Source organism: Micrasema longulum, unplaced genomic scaffold, assembly GCF_059751315.1.
Source record: "Micrasema longulum isolate JH-2025_06_02 unplaced genomic scaffold, ASM5975131v1 h1tg001491l, whole genome shotgun sequence".
Taxonomy (NCBI): Eukaryota; Metazoa; Arthropoda; class Insecta; order Trichoptera; family Brachycentridae; genus Micrasema; species Micrasema longulum.
In genome coordinates, this window is record NW_028278675.1 from 784113 (window position 1) to 811487 (window position 27375).

Genomic DNA, 27375 nt, shown 5'->3' on the forward strand with positions numbered 1-27375 from the left:
GTACATAATAATTATATACAGGTGGTCAAATACTCGACGTAAAAAAATGTATGGGGTAGAACACCCCAAGGGCCGTAAAAAAAGGCAAATGTGTTCAATAAATTGTGAACCGTTTCTGAGATAATTTTTTTTATTGTTTTTTTTAAGTCGATTTCGTCACTGTCGTCTAAAAATGTTTTATTGGGGATAAATAAAATACGAACCTTTTAAAAATGTTTTTTCCTTCATTTGTTTGACATTGAGCAAGTTATTGAAAAAAAAAATAACACGTGCCGTTCAATCGGAAGTATTATTGAATTCGCACATTTTATTGAATAATAGTATCTCTCAATAGTGTATCGGATACACCGACACTGATTTTTTTTGAAAGATCAGGTGTAAAGAGTTACATGGTATTTGGAAAACTTTGGGATTAAATAAGCTTTCGCATAATTCTTAAAAAAGTAGCCACTTCACGAGATTTTTTTCTTTTTATCAGTAAAAGATCTGAGAGTGCGGTTTCTTAAAAAATACGATATAGGAAATTTACTCCAAAAACACAAAGTACACAATTTATTAAACCAATTTGCCCTTTTTAAAGCCCTCGGGGTGTGTTCTATCCCCTGCATTTTTTTTCCGTCAAGTATTTGGTCCCCTAAATATATTATTTGCTAATGATACTGTTTTTGCCGTGTACCCTTCAATTTATAAGGAATATCAAATATTTGTTGTTGACCCAGAACACTTTAACCAAGTTTTTATGGTGTTCAAACACTTCTGTGTTGTTTTAATGTATGGCGATGTCGTTAGCGCGAGTGAGTACAGGACAAGTCCTCCATAATATAACGTCCGTGTCTTTTTTCTTCGACAATTATTATTATTGGGTCAGCTAGAATAAGAAATCTTTTATGCATTCACAGAGCGTTTATGCATAAATCGATTTGGTCAAATCTTGACCTTAATCATGATAATTTGTAGTTGGAGAATAAGTTAATCGTACAATGTTTGAGTGAAAGTGTTATTTAGAGAATATCTACTGACCCACTGAAGCCATATACAGTATTGTGAGTATAACAAATATTCATGATAAATTTTACCACGAAGGCCTGGTTAGTGATGTGAATAAATCGTCTATTATTCCTCAAATCCTATGATGTTATTTACAAATAATCGCCTAAAAAGCTGATAAAAAAATAGCGATCAGCAAATTATACACGGCTAAATGAACTTCGTTGCTAATAAAATCGACATATTCAACAACCCAAAGTACAAACAATTAATATTCGCAGAAAGTAAGCAAGAATAGATAAATAAAAAACATATTGACATTGAATTCACGGGTAATTATTCTTCATAAATATAGTTCACAGTATGATAGAAGAAAATGCAAAAGCACAGCTTGGTGAATAAACAAAAACAATGAAATAAACAAATAAAACCAATTTCTTACGTTCTCAAAACCTATGATGTTTCTTATCAAGAAAACTTAATTGATTCGGATGGTTATATATATACGAAAAAAAATCATTCTCAAAAACGTTGTAGATAACTATCATATCTAATTGTCGGCCTCGTGATGTAATGGTCAGCGCGTTTTCGTACTATGCAAGAGGTCTCGAGTTCGATTCCAGACATGGTTGATACGAAATGTTTAATTAGAGTGGTATTTTTACACTAAAATATTTCATAGTCCCTGGATGGTACCTGAATCGTAAGACTGATCATCTTGCCTTCATAAAACAAAAATGATTCAGAAACGCTGCAATTGGTGTACGAATGCAGTGTCCTATGCACTATTAGGTGCAGAAATGGAATGATTATCATATAAGGAAAAAAAGGAAAAGTTATTAAATGGACCTATTACATAAACATTTTTTTTTAAACTATGCATTTGTATTATATATTGGATTAAACAAATAAATATATTTATTTATAATTTCTGATTAATAATATACTGGGCAAAAAAAAATCATTTTTTTTAATTGCTGAAAACTCAGCGCATATTTAAAATGTAATCATTATTGAAATACGAGTATACAGGTCAACTCCTACTATCTAACAAACAGGCGGCTGGTTGTCAACAGCTGTCATGCATAGGACCAAATATCGATCAGCCGATACGGGGAATATATAAATATATATATATAAAATAAAATTTACCGATTCTGAAAACAATAGTTGATTTACAGACACATTTTTATCGTACCTACAGATCGTCAACTGATATATCGACCATATTATTGATTGATTCATATAAGAACTGCATTTATTTATTCATGTCAATTAGTTAAGCAAATTTATATGGAATGACACAAATGTACTAAGTAGCAGACCGACGAATAGGTATATTGTATTAATTGTTTAGCGATTTATATCGCACGAAATGATTTCAATAATCTTTTTGAAATAATTATTTGACATGTAAATAAAATTGTTCAATTCGATGCATCAGTTGTTATGATGGTAATATGAATATAATACACGACGGCTGTGTAAAATGGAAAGAAATGCAACTACATGGACAGAGAAAGCGACAAGTAAAAAAAAAGAGAAACGAAAACATTCACGACGTCTTTTATCCGATTGTCTTCGTGCATGCGATACGTTGACGAAAAAAGTGCGTCGCAATACTTCTCGATCGGAGAAAAGTGAAACACACCATCCGCGTTATGCGATGTTCCGAACGGAGAGGCAAGCCGGCGAGCGGGAGCGCAAAACTGACAAAAACAGAAAGACACCGACCGAATGGTTATCGAGAGTCGAGAGTTACCGACTGCACAATGGAGATGTACGAATCCGAATTAGTCAGACACAATGGAACGAGACGCCGAGGAATTAAAGTAAGAACACAATTATGATGTTTAAAAATAATAATAAAAAGTAATCGCGTAAAATGTGGAGCGGTAACACAACTTTCTAAATACGTGAGCGAGAAATCGACCCGCGAGGTGAGAGAGCGCTGCAGAGGCGAGATGGAGACGCGGTCGGAGGTAGATCGGACCAGTTATCGTAGGCTGGAAGTATAGAAATCCGAAGAGTGTCCACCGCCACGCCGCCGCCGCCGCTGCTCTCGCGCGCCTTCCTCGTCGCCGGAGAAAAGCAATCAGAAAGGACGACGAAAACTTTCGACAAAAATACAATCACATCTCCGAACGGAGAAAATTTACATATTACATATTATATTTCGGTACACAACCGGCAGACATATTGATATCGATCCTCCGCTACACAAAGAATCTACATGGATGTCAATATTTGACGAAGGTATTTTCCGCCCTCGAGATCGGTTTATTTCTGAATTATGTACGACCGTCGGCTAGAGGACATACGGAGCTATCGGGAACATGAGATTTGTATTATTTCCAAGCATTATTCGCAGTCTGGAAGGTTGATGACCACATATCGAAAGGTGTGTCCTTGAAAATGTGTCTGAAGAGGGAGGGAAACGGCTACCGAATACCATATGATACAACTTTTTGTTTTGAAATAAAACATGTACACGAGAACAATGCTCTATTGATAGGTATGGCTCACTTTCAAAATCATAATATTACGCTTTATTATTTCACGATAGTATGGATACGTTCATAAACATGATTATTTACTAAATCTCGAAAACAGTCGATAATTCAAATGTATAAAATTGCTACAAAAAGATTACATTGTACCTAATCGTAGTATCAGTAATCAAAATTATGGCAATTTCATATATTTTGAATATTTAAAAACGGTAAGTAAATATGAAGTTTACGAATAGAGACAAAATATTTCAATGTGCATGTTTTTTTTAAATATTATACCGATGGTCAGTTTCATAGTTATAACTAGACATTACTAATTTTAAGAAATAACTGATCAATGTTTTGACTCATCTTAATTGATTTGTAAACTAATTATTTATATCCCCTCTAGTGAAATATTTATCGATGGCTCAGATCCATACAACGATAAGTAAAAAATTAGAAGTTTTAAGTAATGTTACCCATTATATTTTAAAAAGCACTCCTTTTCAATTCATCATCATTTCCTTTCCGAACATAATGGTGCATAGGGAACTGCATTGGTACACCAACTGCAGCGTATCTTGATCATTTTTTCTAACGTGAAGGTAAGATGATCAGTCTTACGCTTCAGTCCAGGGACAATAAAATATTATTGTGTAAAACACCCTTTTAAATAAATATTTCATATCAACCATGTCAGGAATCGAACCCGAAACCTCTTGCATGGTAAGTAAACGCGCTGACCATTAAACCACGTGGCTGACAAAATTTCGCCCTTTTCAGATGTACAAAGGTATAACTCCTATAAATTAATGGTTTTCTCTTGTAAGACAGATATTAAATTTGTCTGAAATATAGACAATGGTTACTAGTTTTAGGAGTTAAATTGTTTGTGCAAATTATCACAACGTTTTCAATTAGTTTTCCAGCTGAGATGTTTTTAAGTTGATTTTTTTTCATATGAAAACAAATGTCTAACTAGAGAAACCCAATATTTTTTGAGATATATACCTTTGAATGATAATGATAAAATTTATAAATAAACTTATCAATGAAACTTCTTGGTTTAGTTTTACTTTTTATTATTTTGACCAACGAGCGCTTTCGCCTAAGTAGGCATCTTCAAGACTGGTGATTTGTTTACAACGTTTACAGCTTTTATACTATTCTTAACATATTTTGGAGATAAGATAGAACAATATTTTAACAGGGGACAGAAAACATAAATATTTACAACTAGTTTGCTATACAATTCATTTTTGGGAGTTTTTGGACCGAAAGGGATTAAGTTTTATTATTTAAAATGTGGGAAGAGAACACATGGCGAAATACAACAGTGTGGGGAATCTACATTTTAACAGATAAAGTTGGAAAATACTTTGGTTTTTTGACAGGGAAGTTTACATACCTATAAATGAAACATTTTAAGATTCATACTTAGTTAATACAGATAATTTCATTACATAATTTTAGTAGTAAATAATTAAATCAAACGGAGCTATATTAAATTAAAGGTCATTCACCTATAGGTATGTAAACTTATTAACTCTGTCTTAACCAATTATGAATTTTAAATGTTTCGTCATTTATCTCTAGGTATGTAAACTTATTAACTAAATGTTATTATGTAAACTCTCCTTTACTTAAACCTTTAATTTAATATAGCTCCGTTTGATTTAATTATTTACTACTAAAATTATGTAATGAAATTATCTGTATTAACTAAGTATGAATCTTAAAATGTTTCATTTATAGGTATGTAAACTTCCCTGTCAAAAAACCAAAGTATTTTCCAACTTTATCTGTTAAAATGTAGATTCCCCACACTGTTGTATTTCGCCATGTGTTCTCTTCCCACATTTTAAATAATAAAACTTAATCCCTTTCGGTCCAAAAACTCCCAAAAATGAATTGTATAGCAAACTAGTTGTAAATATTTATGTTTTCTGTCCCCTGTTAAAATATTGTTCTATCTTATCTCCAAAATATGTTAAGAATAGTATAAAAGCTGTAAACGTTGTAAACAAATCACCAGTCTTGAAGATGCCTACTTAGGCGAAAGCGCTCGTTGGTCAAAATAATAAAAAGTAAAACTAAACCAAGAAGTTTCATTGATAAGTTTATTTATAAATTTTATCATTATCATTAACTATGGAGTTTTATCAAGAAATATCAACAAAAAACATCAATATTATATATACCTTTGTAAAATTAAAAAGGAGTGTTTTTTTTATTTCAATAAGTAATATATAATATGTAAAACTTCAAAATGTTGACTTAGTGTTCTATGGAACTGAGCCATCGATATGAACAGCAAGATATATGTACAAAATTTATGTTGTTTGTATAAATATAAGTTATCTATATAAATACTTTAAAAATCCCTATGGGCGTTTAAATTAACAAAATACAAGTATTTCCCGACTTTGATTATAATATACTAAAGATTAATCAAAAATAATAATAACATAATATTCGCATTTTACTACGTAAAATGAATCGATTCTAGGTAAATCTCGGGTCGCTTATTGCACTTCGTGTCAGATCGGGTATCGTAAATTAAACTAGCGTATGATAAACACGTTCTCCGACAGAGAGATTGAATATCAAAATAATGTAATATGTGGTAATCAAGCAACGCGGTCCGTGGGATACCAATGGAGCTATGAACTGTCATCAGAACTAATCCTACTACACGACATGTCACAGTTAGAAAGTTTGAGATCTCATGTTGAAGACAGCGACGAATGTAAAGCGGTTAATTCCCTTACCGCAGATCTTCGGAACAATGGGAAAATAGCTCCAAGGAAAATGGAAACCCTTTAGTAAAAGTAAAACTTGCGCATATGTTTATTTACGTAAAGGAATATACGCACTAGTATTAATTCTTTTCATTAAATCTTTAATAATATCATAAGAACCGCATTTAATAAATAAATAAAAAACAAATTAATTTGACATATTGCTTTTCATTGTACATTTTTAATCCATTGTTAATGAGTTTTGAGAGTATATTTTTCTCCTCATTGCTAATCAATTAGGGTATACTGACTATATTTTTCTCCTCATTGCTAATCTTATCTTATTTTATCTCTAGTTTCATATGCATGTCAGTGTTAGTTAAAAGTAAAGTAAACATATATATTTCTTATTTTTGCTGGTGGTTCATCTAAACTGCCTAACTAGGGATAGCTTCCCCGTTCTAAGGCAGTAAATTATGTATTTTATAATAATATTAAAAGTAATTATAGTTTTATTATTATGTGTGCTTTTTCAGTATTAAAAGTAAATAATAAATATATAGTGAAAACATAAATAATACCAAAATCTCTATATCCTGAGTCCTAAGTCATTACTAATAAAACAAGTTAAATTTGATCTTTTGTATTTTATAAAACCCCTCAATTATTTTATAAATGAAAATTGCCACATCATATTTTATTAGTCGCTTTACTGTGAGAAAGCCAATTTCTTTATTCATTCTTCCTACATTAGAATTTATATTTATTTTAGTATTATCATAATAAGGGCATCTTAGCGTCTCTGAAATGATTATAATTTGCAAGGCCAATATTTGTTAATCATACTGAGTCAAATATTTTTTGAAAATATTTATATGTATCGTATTATCAGCGCAATGATTTTATGAAGTTTTATAATATTGAAATTACTCCGCACGTGACGTCGCAAGTTCTCTTCGGTGAGTTCTGCAGATTGGGGAATTGGATTCCCGTAAACCGGAAATCTATCACATCGCTTTTATTATTGGTAGCAGTAGTTAGTTTTCTTTAAAATCATTTTTATGAATTTTCCATACATTTTCAAGAAACTTTGCCGTACAATTGATACTCTAATTTTTACCGCGTCTTTAAGCATCTTTTGTATCTAATTTCCCGTAGCACCGAACCTACTCATTTACTGGAGCACGATAGAATCCCCAAAGGCAGAATGCAGACTCACTTATTGCTTAATTAACTTTTCTGTGTCATCTGATAATGAACACGCACCAGATGATTTCCTCGAGTCTTGACTTGCGCGTGATTATTAGTACAGTAGAGAAAAATGGGAATAATGTTTGTTTGTTCGCGAAGGTTAAGAGAGTTTTTTGTCTTATTAATATTACTAGACTTTTTCAATAGAGAAATGTGAAACAACGTGTTTCTATTTTCTTAACACTTCATCTTTCATTTGTAGCAACGGTACGAAATTATTATAAAAATACTTGCACATGTTTGAGAAACCAAACTATTCAAAATAGAGTCACGTTTACAGTCCTAGCATCTATTACCCGCTGAGCACAGAAAGCGTCTCAATGTTTATTTTTTTCCCCGAAGCATAGGAGAATAAACTTTTGTTATTATAAAATCATCTCCCATCCACTATCAAAGACGTTATTAGAGTATCTCTGTTTAAATCACTTCTGAAGAAACATCTTCTTTCTCTTCCTTAATGTCCCCTCTTTTTCTGTTTACTCATTATTCCTTTTTCCCATGGAGTAATAGTATTGATTGAAGGTAATTTATTTACTAATACAGTTATTTCTATGTTTGTGTATCTTAAGCTTTTTTATCGGTATTTTCTCTACTGAATATGTTTTGTAACTTGAATTATAAAAATAAAACTTATATTTTATTGATTGGTTGGGAAAAAATGCCATTTGGCAATAAGCCCGCCAATTTACAATGAACGTTATGTACAAAAAGTTAACAAATTACAACAGGGATGGAGAATACCTTAAATAAGGGAGTTTGGAAGTCAAGGCATTTACAGGGCTTATGACCTGTCATTGGCTGGTTTAAGTGGCCACTTTACACACTGTAACATTCACCATTTTGCCTATGTTTGAACATCCATATTTCTTCAATTCTTCCATCTGTTGATTTTAGTGAAGTTTTATACCTTGACTTCCATACTCCCTTGTTTAAGGTATTCTCCATCCCTGTTGTAATTTGTTAATCTTAATGATCCCCGAGGGGGTGAAATCCAGTATTTTGTCTATAAACATTTGGACAAACTCAAATATTGTACAAAAAGTTATATAAATATAAAAAAACAGCTTTAGGTGTAGTAATATAATTTAATAAGAAAAGACAGTGATAGGTAATAAAGAACTCACACGAGAGGTATTATCATACATGATCAATATAGTGCAGGCAATTGGTAAAATAAACCAAAGTAGGGAAAAAAATGCCCAACACTCCTCTAGTGGAACAGAAGGCCTGTTAACTACTGCCAACAGGCCTGCTTCTCCTGAAGAGTTTTAAGTGGTTTCCTCTCCACATGAGCAAATGTTGAGAAGTTCCTGATTGGCCCACATTAGTATATTCCTCCTGATCCCAAAAGTTTAGATAAATTTAAAGATATTTGGTTGCAGAAAAATCCACTTTTTGAAATAAAAACCTTGTATATTATAAGCAAGGTAAATAATAAAGCAGCTCCCATAAAAAAAATAGACTCTTAATACTATTTTTTAACTTTCTAATGGTTTACCCAAATATTTGAACTAAAGTGGATTTTTTTACTTCTGTAATTAGAAATAAATGTTCTAGAAAAGAGGAATATACTAATTTATAGTTATATTGATGCGGAGCAAACCTCCGATTTGAGTCGACGACAGTATGGCTGATTTGACATCGGTCGCGGCCATACAAGCACACGACATGGTAAAATTATGGTGGATTGATTATATTATTATTGACTCGTCGCACATTATTCATTCGATGTGTATTAGTTAAATTTAAAAAATAAAATGCTTTTTTTTTCTTCAGAATACGGTTTTGAAATTTAACATACTTAAAAAAAAAAAAAACGATTTATATCATTTCGTCATTTGAATTTTAACAAAAAGGTTTCTAACTTTTTACTAAGCTCTTTATTGTACCATTTTTAATACAATTTACAAGTTTTAAGCAAATATATTATTTTCATACTTACGCACCCATACAAACGCACCCTCTCCCTCTTTCATTCCCACACGCACATGTATCCTCTCCCTCATTCATTCACGCATACACACATTCACATACACATGAATACAAACGTCACACAAATAAAATTACTAAACTTCTTTTCTTATATATTATGTGTCATTATATTTACAGTGGATTTTTTTAATTGGCTTTAGTATTGTTAAGATTTTTCTAATTATTTTGTTTATGTAATAGCTGTAAAAATCCCAAATAAAATGAAATAAATAAATAAATAAATAAATAAATAATAATATTATTTATTTATTCAGGGGCCACAACCTGGTCCACAAATAGTTATGAATTTCAAATAATCGTTTTAATTTATTGTAATTTTAGCATCAGTTATTATTTTTATTATTATTCTTATTATTCTTTAATATTGGATAAATTTTAAAAGTAGGGGAAACCAGGGCCCCGATTACAATGGGAAGTTAACATTTATCTTCAATTTTATTTACAAATTAAAGTAAGTGTTGTGTATGAAAAGCAAAATATGCATACATTGTTTAACTTCTAAACATGTAGAATTATAGATTACCGAAAAAATACTTTAAATGTTTATGCAAATATACTCATTTTCGTACACAAATATCGGTTTTTCTTTATATACAGTCGAAGATAACTCTGTTCTTCCCATTGTAATCGGGGTAAAACGATCCCCTAAGATTTTAACAAAACTACAAACGCAATAAATTTTTAAACTTTATAAACATACTTTGAATAATGTTCTTGACAGCTGACAATAATGAGGTATTATTACATTAAGTTAAAAAGAGTGTGCGTAAAAAAATATATTTTTTACCAATTTGATATAAGGTAAGTTATTTTTAAATATCATGTAAAGTTCTTATAAAGTAAACTATTTATACTGCATTTACAAATTAATATTGTAATACCTATGTTCTTCATTATTCAGATGTGAGTTTATAAAAATTTTCTTATTTTTATTTAGTAACGATAGCTTTGTAATAAATGTACACTTGGGTCAAAACCCTTGGTACTGGTAAAATACGATCCCGGGATCATTTTACCCAACACCAAAATTTAATATATAATTTAAAATTTTAGATGCTTATTAATTTCAATGAACAAAATTCTCTAGCTCAATGACGTTTATTCAGTAGGATCCTGTACATCCAACAGCTTCACCCTTGCCTATTGGTTAGTCTCTTGCCAAAAGGTATATAGAGTATTTGATACACGTAGGTTTAATAATTTACTTTCCATAATTTATAAAAATAGTCATATAACTAATGCTGTTGTAGCAAAATATGACTGCATTATTAAAATAAAAAATAAAAGTGATCATGTTATCATGAACTTGTTTGGTTGAAAGATTATTGTTTTTTAAAGAGAAATACTCGAGTTCTTATTATTTACTCAAATATTTAAATTTTCAGAACATTTCAACAAAAGTAGTAAATAACTTGCGGTGGAAAAATGAAAGTCGAGTTGTGGTAAAGCGGGATTTGAGCCTCGGACGTTTGGTCCGTGAGTTTATAACACTACCTAGGGATCACAACCTGGTTTATACCAGATACTTGCACAATAACTCTGGAGTAAATTATACTGGTTTATAAAAACAAAGTTTATTACTAGTAGTTAGGCTCTAGGCTTATGACTGTTCGGTAGAAGACACAATTCTAGAATGAGCTTGCCAAAATATGCGAGTAAGTAGATGACTGTAGTTATGTTGTTGTACAAAACATTTAACAAAAATATAATTTGGTTAATGCTATCTACTTATTTAATTTGTCAGCAATTGCGTAAGGGACTGCACATAATGAAATACGAGGCACAAAAAGAATGTGCGTAGCCTCGTTACGTGTAGATTACGGAAACATCAGAAAAGATTGTGATTTTATTTGTGAAGATTAGAAAAGCAGAGATTTACTATCTACATTACAATCAGCGTGGATTGAGACATTAACCTTTCCGAACCCAAGCGTGAAAAAATCCGCGAGTTCCTGAGGGGGTACCAGGAATACCCCAGCTAAAATGCTCTGAATACGGCCTTAAAAAAATTTCATAATGATTATCATGGTAGCGCTTATAACCTGTTTTATAATATTTAGAGTTAAATGCGAAATTCATACATTTTGCGAAAGTATGCTATATGACATTACGCTCCTTTCGCTGCTACGCGTTGAGTGACACTTATCTTAAGTCACGCAAACCGTTGCGGGGAGGAACAGCGGGGGGGGGGGAAGTTGGGAGCAGAAATGTATGTAAAATGTAATCCACAAAATCTGGAGTTGTTGGTTATTGCAGGAAATAAGTGACTAAATAGCAGGAAGCACACGTGCGAACTGACCAACGCGCAACGTATCAAACTGTAGAGCGATGAATTTAAACGTTTACTGTTTTAACGGGAGAAAAGCAACAAGAAAACTAACTGTAAAATATTGTTGAAAGAATTCGGCACAAAAATATTTCAATAATTTTGATATGTTTTCAACATTAGTTTATTTATTTATTTTTTGTACATAATGTTAATTGTACATTGGAGGGATTATTTCCAAATGGCAATTTCTTCCAACCAACCAAAAAATTGTAAGTTTGCTTTTTATAATTCAAGTTACAAAACATATTCAACGGAAAATAAAAATAAAAAAGCTTAAGATGTATAAAAATATAAATAAATGTATTTGTGTATTAATTATATTAAATCAATACCATTACTCAATGGGAAAAAAGAAAAAAGAGGAAACAGGAAAGGGGGAGAGATCAAGAAAGAGAAAAGAGATGTTTCTTCAGACGCGATTTAAACAGAGATATTGTAGTAAAATCTTTGATGGTGGATGGAAGATGATTTCTCAGTCGAGCCGCCAGGACACTATATGAGTTAGAGAAGAAAGAAGACAGAAAATTGATAAGAAAACATTATAGGGTAGGATTAGGCAAAAAATGAAATCAACATGATAGTCAACAAAAAAGTTATCGAAAATAATATGCTCATGGGGGACCTAGATACCCCCCTTAGGCCCGGATGAGTTGAACAAACGTGGTGGAGTTCCAAATGGAGTGAAAGCAGACCGATTAGGAGCCTAGTGCGTACTTCGTGCGTGCTAGTGCTAACCAAACACTACAACAGTTACTGTTATTGCACAGAAAACGATATTTTACTCTAGCAATACTCATAAGAGTTAGTTAATTCGTTTTCAGTTTTCCATTGAGCGAGGTTAGAAGATGGAGCTCAATTATAGGAATGGGCATAAACGAGTACAATTTTCCAGAAATTACGTTTAAATTATTTTTTCAAAATTTGGTAATAGAAAATTTAGCGATATGAATAAGATGTTTTTTTTTGTATACGTTGAGGATACGTTCCACGCAGTACCGCGTACGTAGCGTGACAACAAAATATCTTGAAAAATTGTAACAAAGTTATTATTTACTATCGTCCTTCCCTTCGCATATCTTTCTGCACCTGATCGGCAAAAGAGCGATGCGATGTAGAGAATATTATTATTATTATTTTGGATAATTTATACTGCGCCGGTGAATGCGGGCAACAAAATGAACGGAGCACTAAGCACAGTAATTTGCTAATAAAAATATGTCAATCGAAGCTAAACTGGCAGTGCACAACGTAGTTATAGTCCCAACACTTATGTATGGAAGTGAAACATAGAACTGGCAGGGGAAGGATGAAAGCCGAAGGCGATCGGAATGCGATCTCTGAGACGAATGTGTGGGAAATCAATGTATGACAGGGTTACGAAAGATGAAATCAGGCGAGAGTGTAAATCTGAGTCAAGTATAATTTATAGGATTAAGAAAGGGTCTCTGAGATGGTTTGGTCACGTATAACGAATGGACGACGAAAGAATAGTAAAACAAGTATATATGGCGAAAATAAACGGAAACGTGAGACGAGGGGACGACCGAGGAAGACGTAGCATGATCAGACAAACCTATATCTTAAGTCTGGTCATGTCAAAAGTAGACAAAGCCGAAGGGCATGTATGACAAGATGTATGAATGTGGAAGAAGCTAGGAATATATGCCAGGACAGACGTGTGTGACGGTCCATTCTCTGCATACCCCTACGGGAAAATGGCGTGATGGTGGTAGTAGTAGTAGCCATTTTTGTAAGAATCACCTCAAGGGCGCTGTACAATAAAAATCCCAACACGTTTTGCAGCTACAGAGCGCATTAACGGTTGGAATTCAAGTTCCTCGTTTCCAATTATAATTTAATTTAATAACAAATAACAATAGGAGCTAGATTACATCATGTCTTGCAGCTACACAGCGCATGGACGGTATGAAGCTTAGCCCCCATTTACATTATGTAAAAATTGAAATTTGGTTTTTCTAATTATTTCCAAGTTTACTTATAAGCGCTGGATTACAACACATCCTGCAACTACGGAGCGCATAGACGGTTAGAATTCTCAACCCTATTCATGAATTTTAAATTTTAAATAATTTGAGAGTATATGACAATGATTTAAATAAAAAATATACATTAGCAGAGTAGTAAGTTAGTCATTCATGATAAGAAGTAAACAATAAAGATCCAAATAAATAAAGCACTGTTTTCACATATTGTTGTATGAATAAATTCTAAAGTTAATATTTACACCTCACGATGAGTAATTTGGAATATCCGAAACATGGTCTGTTATTATAAATATTAAACGCATGTTTGGCGAAAAATGCAGTATTTTATTTATTTTACAATGATTGTTTATGCCTGAACTCACGATAAATTATATCACGATCACTTTGAAGCAGGCATTAAAAATAGTAAGGTTTCCATTTAGCACCCAGAAAATAATAGTGGCACAACTCAAAAAACCTATCTTTGCAGGAGAGCAGTGAAACACATACCATCGCTATATTATTATATTCTCAAAAACAAAGCCACAACTCGCAGTTCACTCACTTGCGAAATCTAGATCTTGATGTATTTAGCAATAACAATGGGATAATGATCATTATATACATATAGTTAGATTTATTCATTCATTTATTCATTTATTTTATTCAGATATTTAGAACATTACAGAAAAAAGACCCAATTCATTCTAAATACAATAATATATCACAAATTGCAGTAGATAGTTATGTTATTAAAATAATATAACAAAATGTAAAAAGAAAAATTAAAAGTTAGAAAGTGCTTTCCTAAGGAAAGGCCCACTGTCGTGAAATATGTCGACATCCGAGGCGATGCGATTAAGTAGCAAGATTGCTCTAATTTAATAGCTCCATTTTTGTAAAAATCACCTCAAGGGCGCTGTAAAAAAAATCATATCCCAGCCCGTCTTGCAGCTACAGAACGCATGGACGGTTGGGATTCTAGATTGGCACGATGCGTGTGAAACGGGCCCGTGCATGACGGATCAATAATTTTTTGAATAATAATATTTAGATATATGTTATTATTTTTTCTTCAAATCTGGAATATACAGCCTTCATAAGACCCTTTTAAGATCAAATATAAAATAAAGTCAATGTCGCATTTATCGTAGATCCGTCGTTCTACGATCACAGGAATATGTCCGCATACTCAATTGAAAAACGAAAATTTTGGACTTGTGCCATTATTATCGTGCGTATTAGGTGCGATTTGATCAACATAGAATCTATTTTTTCGCAGCAGTATATAAACGAATAAAAACGTAGATTTTGTAGGTGTCGGTGAAACGCTGTTAGCGTGTATTATAATTATGTAGATCAAGTGTTGATATTCATGATCTGGGAAAAGGAGAAAAAAGTTTACAATGGTGAGAATAAAAAAGGCACATATATGAATTAACGAGTTTATTTTCAACAATCGCAGGCAGCTTTGCGCTGCCCCAGTAAAAACATATATGTAGATACAAGTTGCCTACTTTCGAACTATTACGAACAATCATCATTCTTTAAACAAATCGTTCATACTTTGTATCAGTATATTATACATACAATAATCATATTCGCCTAAACTCATTTTTTATATAAACATATACGTTTTATTCGAGTACCTAATGTTCGAAATACATTTGGTTGAATGATTCGAAAATTGGCAACTCATTAAATAAATAACATGACTTAAAAATAGATATCGAAACTATGTATATATATATATAAAACACATTCACCAACACTAAAGCCATTATGCCTCGTATGTGGTCTGTTGCTACGACAAATCTTTTGACTTCAGACAACAGTTTTATCTTTTTTCCGATTCTAATATTTAAAAAAAACACAAGTTGATTTCAGTTAAAATTTGAGTTACATGTAATACATCTCAATGCTTTCGCGGGATTGAAATTCAGATAAACACCCAATAAAATAAAACAACATTAAATCTTCGGCGACAATAGTAGTTCTGTCCCTTTCGAACACTTTCAATTAGAAGAAGTGGAAAGAGACAGAGATACAAATCGAAATCAGCGCAAAGTTTTTCCAATTACCAAAACAAAAAACCACTAAAATGTTAGGATATACTGATTACGTACTGATACTTGAGAGATATTTTACAATAAAGTGCATTCAAAATGTTAGCAGTACCCACCATTACCGGCTGGTAATACGTAGGACTATATTAATGCGACACATTAACAATGTAACATAGCCAATTAATCGAGAGATTTTATATACATTCTGTTGAGAAGCTACTTTATCATATTAGAATATATTTCATAAGGAATTATACAATTTTCAAGTGAAAACGTACAAAAATAATGTGACTACAGGTCTGTATCTGGGCTTTGTCTAAGCGAGAGACGTTCCATTCATAATTCTGTTCACACGTCACAGAGTGCATACGAAATTTGAGGTGCAAATTGACACAAAAAGTATGTACATTGCACAAACATGTTGAGGACTATTATTGTGGGGATCGTCGGTGCAGCGCGAGGCGTTTCTTGCACAATTCGTTGCATTACCGAGCGAAATTAGACACTTTAAAATGGCGGTTACATTTTTTTTTGTAATGTTTCGCCGAGATACTTGGATGATATTCTAGCGAACGCGTATGGCATACATAAATAACACTGTCGTTTATAACAGCGAAGTATTTACAGCGGGAAAAAGCATTGTGTCCCACATAAAGGATTTATATAATATACAATTGGTTACATGTGCGCTGTAGGTTTTTGATGTAATATATTTTTTTACAACCCTACAATTTTAATAATTACATTCATATTTAGGTTTGATACAATTTTTCCTTTAGTGTGTGGTATCTCTGGGGTAAATGAATAGTATTTTAAGCAATAAAAGCCCCGACATATTTGCAAAATATTACAAAACATCACTCATTAGTCGATAATCTCTTAGGTTAGTTCAATAGTAGGTACTCGATAATATCGGGGGAGATCTTGCCGCGGTGAACGCGTTTTTAACATTAGATAATAATATAGGAAAAAAATGTTAGGCTTCGTGTATTCTTAACACGGTGGTGATAAACACCACCATTAAACTATTTAAAGAAAGGTACAAATATACATAATAAAGTGAATATTACTATAAATCTGCAAAGTGAAAATAACATAACAAATACAGGTTATACATAAATATTATTAAGAAAATAATATCACAATGAAATAGACGTTGCAACATCCAAACTTTAGGATATAGTATTAATAAATATTTTGTTTGTTTTAAATACTAACTTTACCCGGTGCTGTTAAAGCGTAAAAAAATATTTAAAATTTAGTCATATGAAAATGAATTTAATTAAGTAATGTTTAGATTATAAGGACAAAACCAAAGAGTAAATTAGGTATTACTTATTCATAAAAACATTAAAATTATACATAAAATTTGATCAACAAAAACAAAAATTGTTTATTCAATTACAGTGAGGTCACCCTATAAAAATGTACTAATATCAATGGCAATCCATGTCATGTTTATAGAGTTTTCAGAGAGCAGATTCGACGAGCAGTCGAAAGGGCGTAAACATTTAGTAAGCGAATAACGTTCATTAAAAGAGTCATAGATTGATGGATACATTGCACTTTAGCATTAACTTTATAATGACATTAAGTAGGCCCGACGTAAGTACATTAACAACCATAACTGTAACGTAATGTAAGTCGTTTCGAATACAATGGAATTACATTGCATTGTGCACAATTCATAAGTAATTAATAGTAAGTGATTAAAACACCGATCATTTTTCTAAACAATCGACAAATAGGTTTGTAATGTATGTCGGTACTTCGTAGGAGATATAAAAGAAATAGTTGCAACATGGACACAAAAAGTTTTTCAATAATAAAAAAATAATAGTGTAATTAAAGAAATACAAATATAAAAACTTTGAAGAGAACATAATTTCTTTTATTTTTAGACACGGTTTTAAAAACCATTGGTCGTTCATACAAACTGATCAAAAATGATTCTACTTTTATTGCACTCGTGTTACATAGTATCGCTGTGTTGAGCACACGTGAATATGAGCCGCTCGAACAGCGCACAAAGAAATGTCTTCAGAGTGAAAATATTCTTAAACGGGAACACAGTACACCCTCGGGCTATGTAGAGGGTGAATACTAGTACCCGACTGCTTGTACCGACCGTTTTCAGATGATATTGTAAATATAAACAATAATAGATAGAAACTATTCGATGCCAAAGAAATATCGCCATTACATTTTCGATATTCTTAACTTCAGACATCTCACGAAGATACTGACTGGGTGAACAAAAAAAGTCTGATAAAATTTCAAGCATCGAACATGAAACAAACTAAATCTATTGAACTTTGACCGACGACACATCGGTATTTTCACACTTCAAACTGTCGATTGATTCATTTTTTGTAGAATTGTCGTCACTCTCTAACCTATTGGGATACACGAACGAAGCTGTTTGGGAAACTACCGCGGATGGAGATGTGGAGAAGAATTTGATTTCCAAATCTCTGTGGCCGTTCAGCGAAGTGACGATGGCAGATGACACTTCCAAGCTGACCCCGTGAGAAGAAGAAGACTTGAAGAGAGTCTCCGGGACGAGTTGAGATTGAGGAGCAGTAGTTTCATTCCAGTCTAATGTTCTGGGGGAGTCGAGAGATTTGATGCTCCGCCTGCCGGCGCCGATCACTCCCACAGACTTGGCGGTGCACGGATCTCCCGCTCCCGGGTTGTCGGGGAGACCGGACGTGCTGGTTATGTTGGGGTCGGAACGGTGGGGCGTCGAATGCTTATCGTATTCCGATATGCGTAAATTCGCGACAGAATAGCCGGGACAAGGTTCACTCCAGCTTCTCCTCAGAAGCGAGTCCTTATCCGCGAGCGAATTTTTCTCTCCTAATATATCGAATTCGCCGGGTGTCGTTAAGAGTGGAGAATAACATCGCCGATCTATGTCCCATATTTGTCCAGAAGGATCGCAGTAACGACACTGACAGACGGTGGGAGAGCATCTGCTAATCGCTTCGAATAATGAAGAAGAATCGTCGGACTCACTATCGCCCACATCATCTTCTTTGCGAGGACTGAGGCTGTCAGAGGTCCCCGGAGATCGCTGGTCGGCATTACAAACCGGCACGAATTTTCCATTCCCGACATTGCTATTTAGAACATCGGTCGAACTATATAATTTCACGTAGTCTAACAAATTTGAGTTGACAATAACGGGTTTGAAATTGGTCGCATTGTGGTTCATATCTGACATTTCCTGACAATTTGAAAAGTACGGATTCAAATTCAGAAGCGTCAAATCGGGGTTTGGATCATTGGATTCGAGTTTGGAGTCACTTGACATGTCCTTATCTTGAAGATTGTTGACGAGCGGTTTTCTATCTTTTTTCCGGCGTTTTCTGGGCTTTATTATCCGAGGCAAACACGCTTCCGAATGTGCAGAACCTGAACTCTCGTCACTTGTAACACTTAAGGAATCCATATTGAGAGGCAAATGACCATTTTGTACAGGCACATGCGTTCTCGATACTATCGCGTGATCTTTGTATTCGTATCGATTTTCTTTGGGTATGTCTTTGATTTTTTGCACCATGTCAGGAACGACGGGCGCGCGGTTAGGCCCGAAAGCCGCATACTGTCGCGTATTATTTTGGTACTGAGTTTGTTTTCGGTTTCCATTGTTGTTGTATCTTCGCGATAGAATCAAAGGAGCTCCCCGCGTATGCAAAGCGAGTTTGGAAAGGGGAATCTGTTGGTTTTCCCCATATTCAAGGTTGCAGGCGCCATTTACGACAGGCACCCGCTGCTGGTGGTAAGGAGGTGAATGCGGAGCGGGTCGAGTGGGAGGATGGAGCTTCCCATTCCTCCTGGGGTTCGCCGTGGAGATGAGCGGAACGCCGGCCCAGTTGTTCCTGTTTTGGCAGAAAGGAGGCGGACAGAAGATGCCATCGGCAGGGACGTATCCCCCGCGATAAAGATGGTGTCCTCCGACATATTGGGGTTGCTTCGACGACGGTTTCCCGTTTCCCCCGCATCCATCGTACTCGGAATGAATCTTCCGGCTGTTGTTCCGCGAAGAGTTCGATACGAGATAGCTGCCGATGTATCGTTCAACGTGCAGACCGCCGTCCGTCTGGGAAGCCGGGCTCATGGTTCGCCGGCCGCAGTCCGAGAAGCCAGTCGAGCGAGGTGTTCCGGCGCGAGACACTTAACCCATTTTCTTCGGGCGCATCCGTCAGCGGGACCCGGAGAGCGGCCGGCGCCTGACCCACTGAGCACCGAGCGTCCCGTTCACTTTCACGCGCGACTCGGTCGCGCCACTGCGCGCAACTCGTCACACCGCGATCACAAATCCCACTATTTTTACTATCGTAATGTATAGGTCAGCGATCACAGTTCGATTCCGAAAGCACCCTGATACGTAGATCAGTCACTTGTTACGGGACGGGAAACACGAAGAAAACGTGAAAAGTTTTACGATTAGCGCTCGCGAGACCAAGTCAGTCGTCGCTCGAGTACGCGGTGCGAGACAGTCCACCGCGCGGCGGCTGAACACTGACTGAATGGAAATGGAGGAATGGAGCATGGAGCAGTGGCGTAGCGGTGCTGGCGGCGCGCGGCGGCGGCGGTAAGTGGGCCTGTCGGGCGGCACACTTTCCGCCTCCCCTCCCCCCTTCCCGACCCCACCTGGCCGCCTCACACTTTCTTACCTAGGACAAGACTATAAACGTGCTCCACAGCTCCACGGTGAAGATCAATCTGATCTTGACGGAAATTAAATACTAATAGTGATTTGTTATATTTTATCACGGGATATTTCGAAGTTTTCGTAAGGATTCGGTGTAAAAAAATGTAGCGAGGGATCTAATGGAAAAGTAGCGATTGGAAATCGTGTGCTGGCAAAGTGGGATTTGAACCTGAGACCTTTAGTCCGTGAGTTCACAAAACTACCGCCATAAATGCACATTTTCTACGCTAAACTTCAACCTAGCAATTAATGGAAAAGCCGTCGAGCTTAACTTTATTTACCAAATATTGACTTATACCCGTATGCAGAGACAAACCTAAAGGTGAGGAAAGTACATCCTATTGTCTTCAGCTTCGGGTTATTCTTTGTATATGAGATTAGAATGTACATTCCTCACCTTAAGTTTTGTCTCTGCATACGGGTATTAATGTCACATAAACTACGTCGCGGCAGTAAAACTTGTCAACTATATTTACAAAAACAACGTGTCATTTTAAACTTTGAAGGTAAACCACATATTGTAATTAAATAAATATCTTAACAAAAAAAAGTCTTATTTTATACTATAAACCCCCAAAAAAACTCACACATCTTAGAAAAAAAAACCAATTATAGTTTTATTTAGTACAAATAATAGTATCAAAAATATTTTGAGTTTGTCCAAATGATTGCAGTTATTAAAATGAGAATTATTATAATTGGCAGGAAATACGTATGTTCAAACATACACAAAATGTCGAATGTTAGACAGCGCGTAAAGTGATAACAGGTCATAAGCCTTGTAAATACCTAGACTTCAATATTTCTTTCTCTGAAATATTCCCCATCTTTATTGTAATATAAGTATAATATTACAGGAAAAAAATACTCGAAAGTTCAGCACGGCTCTCCGCACGAGTGGCTTCTTAAATTAAAAAAAAAAAACAAGCAGACAATCGGCGATCGTTCTCACTTTCTCTGCAGCAAGTACTGGGTACTGGGTACCCACCGGCACCGTGAGATACTGTCGGCGGGCGGGTACTTCCTCGCTTCCTCTGGCAGAGGAAATGGAGAGATCTCAAATGTTCAAGAGGTCTCCTATCGAAAGTTGCAAATCAACTATCGTAATATATACGAACGAGTATATTATACATGCATCCAACGAATCTCTCGATTGTATTATAATATTGACAATCAAATATTGTTCCATATTGAGAAAACTCCCAATTGAATCGATTGGAAAAGGAAGCTTTTTTCTCAATTATATCTATATAAGAACGGTAAATTAGAAAGCTCACACTGCTTGAAAATTCTACAGAGATTCCTAATAAATTTCAGGAACCCAATACGCTTCACAAAAATTCGTCCAATAATAATTATTTTTTTTTTTAGAGTCTTTATTCAATAAAATATACATATTATTACATTATAAAGAAAACAAAGTATTAAGATATATTTTGTCCCGATAAACTATTCAATAATAGTTTGTCATCGGGTGCTCAGACATTAGTTTTAATTAATAATCAAATAAGAAGAGTACAGACATAATACTGTATACGTATAAAATAATAAACATAAAAATAGTTTAAAGATTTTTTTTTTTTTTAAGTAAGAAAATAGAGTAAAATAATACAATTAAAATTAAAGAATAGTAATTTACTTAAATATATTTTAAATATAAGAAAGAAAAAAAATAATAGACACATATATAAATAGTGTGTGCTCATAAATGTAATCAAAACAAGATAAGAAAATAAATTAAACAAGGTAAAGTAAATCTAGAATTTCAATTCATATCTACAGAAAAAAAAATATAAAAAAATAGTAAGAAAATTAAAAGTACATATTAAAATTAAGATCTAACATTTTACATTTGTAAATGAAATAAGAAAGTAAGAAAGTAATAAAAGAAAAGAAAAGGTTAACCCAAGAAAATAACAATGCGTTTTTTTTCAGCGCGATTTAGGTTTGAGAAATGTATACAAGATTGCGTTGTTATAGGTACTACATGAATTTTTTTTTTCATCACTTGTATTATTAATTTGTTCATTCAAAGCGCGATGTTAAATTGTTTTTTTCATAAAAAAATCAGCGTTCTTATAATTTACCCAAATCTTTCAATTTTGGTGGAGTTGAAAATAGCTAACTATTAGAAAATGGAAATCAAGTTGGGGTAGAGTGGGATTCGAACCTCGGACCTCTGATCCGTGAGTTCGCAACACTAGCCACGGGACAACAACCCGATTCAAAATTTCGATTTGATTTGATATGATTTTATTAGTGTTTGGCTCTTATTATGAAAAATATGTATTTTTCCATAAATTTTTTTTAGTATTTTTTTTTTGCTTTTTACAATAAATGTTAGGCATGGCCTGTGTGTGAGTAGACATTTTACCCTTTCAGACCTGAATTAATTTCTGTGGATATTAAAAATATGTTTTATTTAGTATACTGTGTGTACTAAAGGAATTATTTGAAAAAATTTGGTATTTATGTTTTTTTTACCTTTTATACTTGAGAAATTATTAAACGTATTTTTTTTACAAACAATGGGTTTCAAACTGATAATAAACCGATAAAATCATTTTAAAATGTGTTATTATCTTACAATACTTATATGTTTATTCAATAATATAAATTTACTTTTACTGAAGTAAGTTACAACTTGCCTTACACATCATTTATAAGGACGACAGTAATTCGGTCCTAAACAAACAAATCAGCCAGTAGCCAGTTGTCAAAGTTAAAGTGGAACTTTTCTGTGTAATGCTGATTGCATACGTATGCAAAAAAAAATAGAGCCGTACTTAAAACTCGCCGCTTTTGAATTTCGGTAGGTGCGAGAGTAAAAAAAACTTTATATTCGTGTATATTTGAATGAACACCCGGGCTGAAAGAGTTAAAGGCTACTGGTAGAATACGAGATATATAAAAAAAAATATGCTTATATTGAAACATATTTTTTATGTGAATATTTCTGTCTTTGAGTATGATTTTTCATTGTTTGTAAACCAAATGAATGAACAAATCCTCCTTTGTGCTTTTTTATCTGTGTTGGTAATTTAAATTTAACCTTATTCGATGGGGATTTCGGCTCGCGCTATGGAATACGCTTACAACCCCGTTAGCGGAGGGCGTAAATATATCAGCATCTAATAAATAATATAAATACGTGAGTATCATTGTCTTTTTTCTGTAACATTACACAATGCTTGTAGAATCATAAATCACGTGTACCTACGAGAATGATCAGGCACAATTAACAATAACATAAAGGTTTTGGTTACAATAGAGACGAGAACTCAGAAATGACTGAGTGGAAATGGAAATTGACTGCACCGTGATACTGCGATCCTGATCCCACGAATAACTGTGTCGAAACATTCATAGAATCATCACAAATGCGTACAGAGGAAAACTATACACAGACTATGCACTTAAAGGCTGACAAGCTGAATATTATTTGTGTTGAATGATGTCAAAACATGAAATGTCATTTTACTATAAAATTTTAAGGAGAGCGTTGATGGGCTCTGAAAAATCGAAATTTTAGTTTACAAGCCTAATTCTTGTGCCAGTAGATGCATTTAACATTTATTTACAAAAGGTTTTCACCATAGCGTGTTTACACAAAATGCTGAAAAATCCAGTGATATATCGTCCCTTAGGTAACAACAGCGCGTAAGTAATTTTTAAATTTATTTAATATAAAAAACTCACAAAGTAAATATAAACTTGATTTACACCTGATGATGGGTAATTCAGAATACCTGAAACTAGAAGTGTTATTATATTAAACTCGTATGTAGTAAAAAATTACAAAGTGATTTTTTTAAATAAACATTAAATGTTTTTCCACACAGCAATGCTGAAACAATATGAGTTATTATTATTATTTTTACAGGTTGATGTAACAAATGCTTATTTTATTGAATTGAAGAGGAATTAGACTCCAGTGTTTAAAAATTTCGGCATTTTAAATATAATTAGCTTTACACATACTACACAAAGGTATAAATAAAAATGATTAAATTATGAACGTTTTATAGAAAAATAATTTAAAATTTTGGAAATAAAATACGTAAGGAATATTTCTTAAAATTGTGTGCTTAGTTATGAATTTCTGTACCTATTCATTTTTAAGAGAACATGGAAACTACTTCTTAACTCAGTAAAATCACTAGGAGCAAATAATAAACATACACACCTTTTTAGGCAGTAAAATTTATTTGTTCTGTAATTTGTGTGATTTTTATTGTAAAAACTCAATTTTTCATGCCTTCAGAGTAAAATTGTAGTCGAAGTGTAAGTCGATTTCGAAATACCGGCATTACATTACACAAAAGATCCCATCTGGAGTGGGAAGACGATTACAAGATAGAATGGAATAAATTCCTCTTGTTACGGCAATTCAACCCCTTTAGAATTCCGCTTGAAATAAGACCACTCGGGAGGCTTAGAAAAGCGAGGAATGTTTAGATACGGGTCATCATACACAGGTCCGATGCCAGTCATAGACGAACTGCGCTCGGCCGTGGATAATGGAGTAATGCCTCAGACGAAAGAAACTCACGCGAACGCCTAGTGCCATACGAGAAGCTGGTCGGAGAATTAGAGCAGCGCATTCAGATGCCTTTAGAAAAGCTACGAAGCAACGTAGTAGTGGAAAATTGTAGGAAAAGGGCGTGAAATCTATTAGAAAATACGTATCCGCTTATAGACATACGAATACAATACGATGAATTTCCCTCTTAATAATAAAAAGTTCCGTGACAAATTACGCTTAAGAAACCGACGACGCACATAAAAATACAATAAATTACATTAATTCCCTTACCTGAAAAATACAAATTATTTTTAGAGTTGTTACGTAGTCATAATCCAGCGACCATTTCACGATAAAATGTTTACACAAAGAACATTCATATTTAATTAAGCATTTTTCTAATGATGTATGGCACAAAAGGCGGCCGTCCTTTGAATAATATGCGTCGTGTAATTAACAATTTTGCCTTATAGTTAATTTAATTTCGCTGTGATACTGGGATATATTTTCAATTCTGGGATCCGTTTGATCGCCGAACTCGAGGCGAAGTGGCTTTTCGGAGCGCGGCGTGAGAAATGGATCACCCGTTTCCGAAATAATGGAAGTTTGCACCTTCGCGATATGCGAACAATAGCACCGAGTTACACAACCGAGTACAGAAATGCATCCAAAGTTCTAAAGGCGGAGGTTATCCGTTGTGAACTTTATGATAAACTCGGCCATTTGCACTTAACGACAGCTATGAAAAAGTCGTAACAGATAATACGTTGTTTTGTATGACGTTCAATAAATTAGTACATTATGCACTTTCTAGTTATTTATTTATTTATTTATTTATTTCATTTTATTTGGGATTTTTACAGCTATTACATAAACAAAATAATTAGAAAAATCTTAAAAATACTAAAGCCAATTAAAAAAATCCACTGTAAATATAATGACACATAATATATAAGAAAAGAAGTTTAGTAATTGTATTTGTGTGACGTTTGTATTCATGTGTATGTGAATGTGTGTATGCGTGAATGAATGAGGGAGAGGATACATGTGCGTGTGGGAATGAAAGAGGGAGAGGGTGCGTTTGTATGGGTGCGTAAGTATGAAAATAATATATTTGCTTAAAACTTGTAAATTGTATTAAAAATGGTACAATAAAGAGCTTAGTAAAAAGTTAGAAACCTTCTTGTTAAAATAGAAAGGAATTTCCACAAAATTAATCAAAATGCAGGTTTTTGTAAGTCTCGATTCTTCTTTCAATATTTATCAGCAACCAGGATATTTCGTAACAAAAATAATTTTTAAAAGTGATTGGAAAAAGTGATGAAGTGAGAAAGTGCAATAATGTAGTACCTCCATAATTATTTGTACAGTGGGACTGTAATGCAGAACTGACAACAAGATGGCATTTTTAAATGAGAATAAATTCACTAAACTCTACTGAATATACTTATTCGGAGTAATTAACTTTTTCTAATTCAATTAACAAAGGGAAATCCATCAATACTGAATAGTTGATGAGCTATTTTCCATACCCATGGCCCACGCCACAACGGTATACCGGAGTAACCATTCCTTATCGGCAATCGGGCCCAGCCAAATTGATATTTGCATAAAAAATGGTACAAATCTGATACAATTCGGTTCTAATCGCCCACCGGAAAAAACTGTAAATTTGATTAAATTAAATTCGTAACTCTCGGACTAGATGCGACATTTTATTAAATGTACATGACTACATAAACATTTCAAACGTTCATATTCGTCATGATAAAACCTTTATTTTGCTAAAACATCATTAGTAAATATCATACTACAATAGCTAGAAAAAACAGAAAATTCGTAATAACCACACAAGTTCATGAAATCCCATATCTGAGGTACATAATGCGTGGTAAAAAGTACCACTTGTTACATTTTGAAGAGCAATATTGAGGGTCCCCGAGGGGCTAGAAGAAGATAGATGTCCTGGACGCGTAATGTTCGAGACTGGGTAATATTCAATGCATGGCATGGCATGACGGTGCATGGCATGGCATGACGGATCGGCGGCCTCCGTGGTGTAGTGGTCAAGACGCTTGACTCACGCACGGAAGGTTCCGGGTTCGATTCCCGGTGAGAACACAAAAAATTAAAACTGTGATTTTTCTCAAGCCTGGGTGCTCTGTGATGTAATTCACCACTGTAATTAGGCCTCCTGGCCTGTTGTGGTGCAAAAAAAAAAAAAAATGTAAATGTAAAAATGACCAAGACATGGCATGGCCAAATCCAAAAAATACTTAAAGAT

The 27375-nt window shown here is 33.8% G+C and overlaps 2 protein-coding genes across 2 annotated transcripts in view; both read right to left on the reverse strand.

Moving 5' to 3' along the window:
- The window catches only part of twin (CCR4-NOT transcription complex subunit 6-like twin), a 486185-nt gene that overhangs the window by 344252 nt on the left and 114558 nt on the right, over window positions 1-27375 (reverse strand). The window lies entirely within an intron of this gene.
- Window positions 15212-21060, reverse strand: LOC148275218 (uncharacterized). Its single transcript, XM_088236006.1, has one exon. The coding sequence runs from the start codon at window positions 19967-19969 to the stop codon at window positions 18152-18154; it is 1818 nt and encodes a 605-aa protein (XP_088092132.1). The 5' UTR covers window positions 19970-21060; the 3' UTR covers window positions 15212-18151.

Bases quoted from the DNA above. Each gene is read 5' to 3' on its own strand.
- LOC148275218 (XM_088236006.1), bottom strand. From the start codon at position 19,969: ATGAGCCCGGCTTCCCAGACGGACGGCGGTCTGCACGTTGAACGATAC.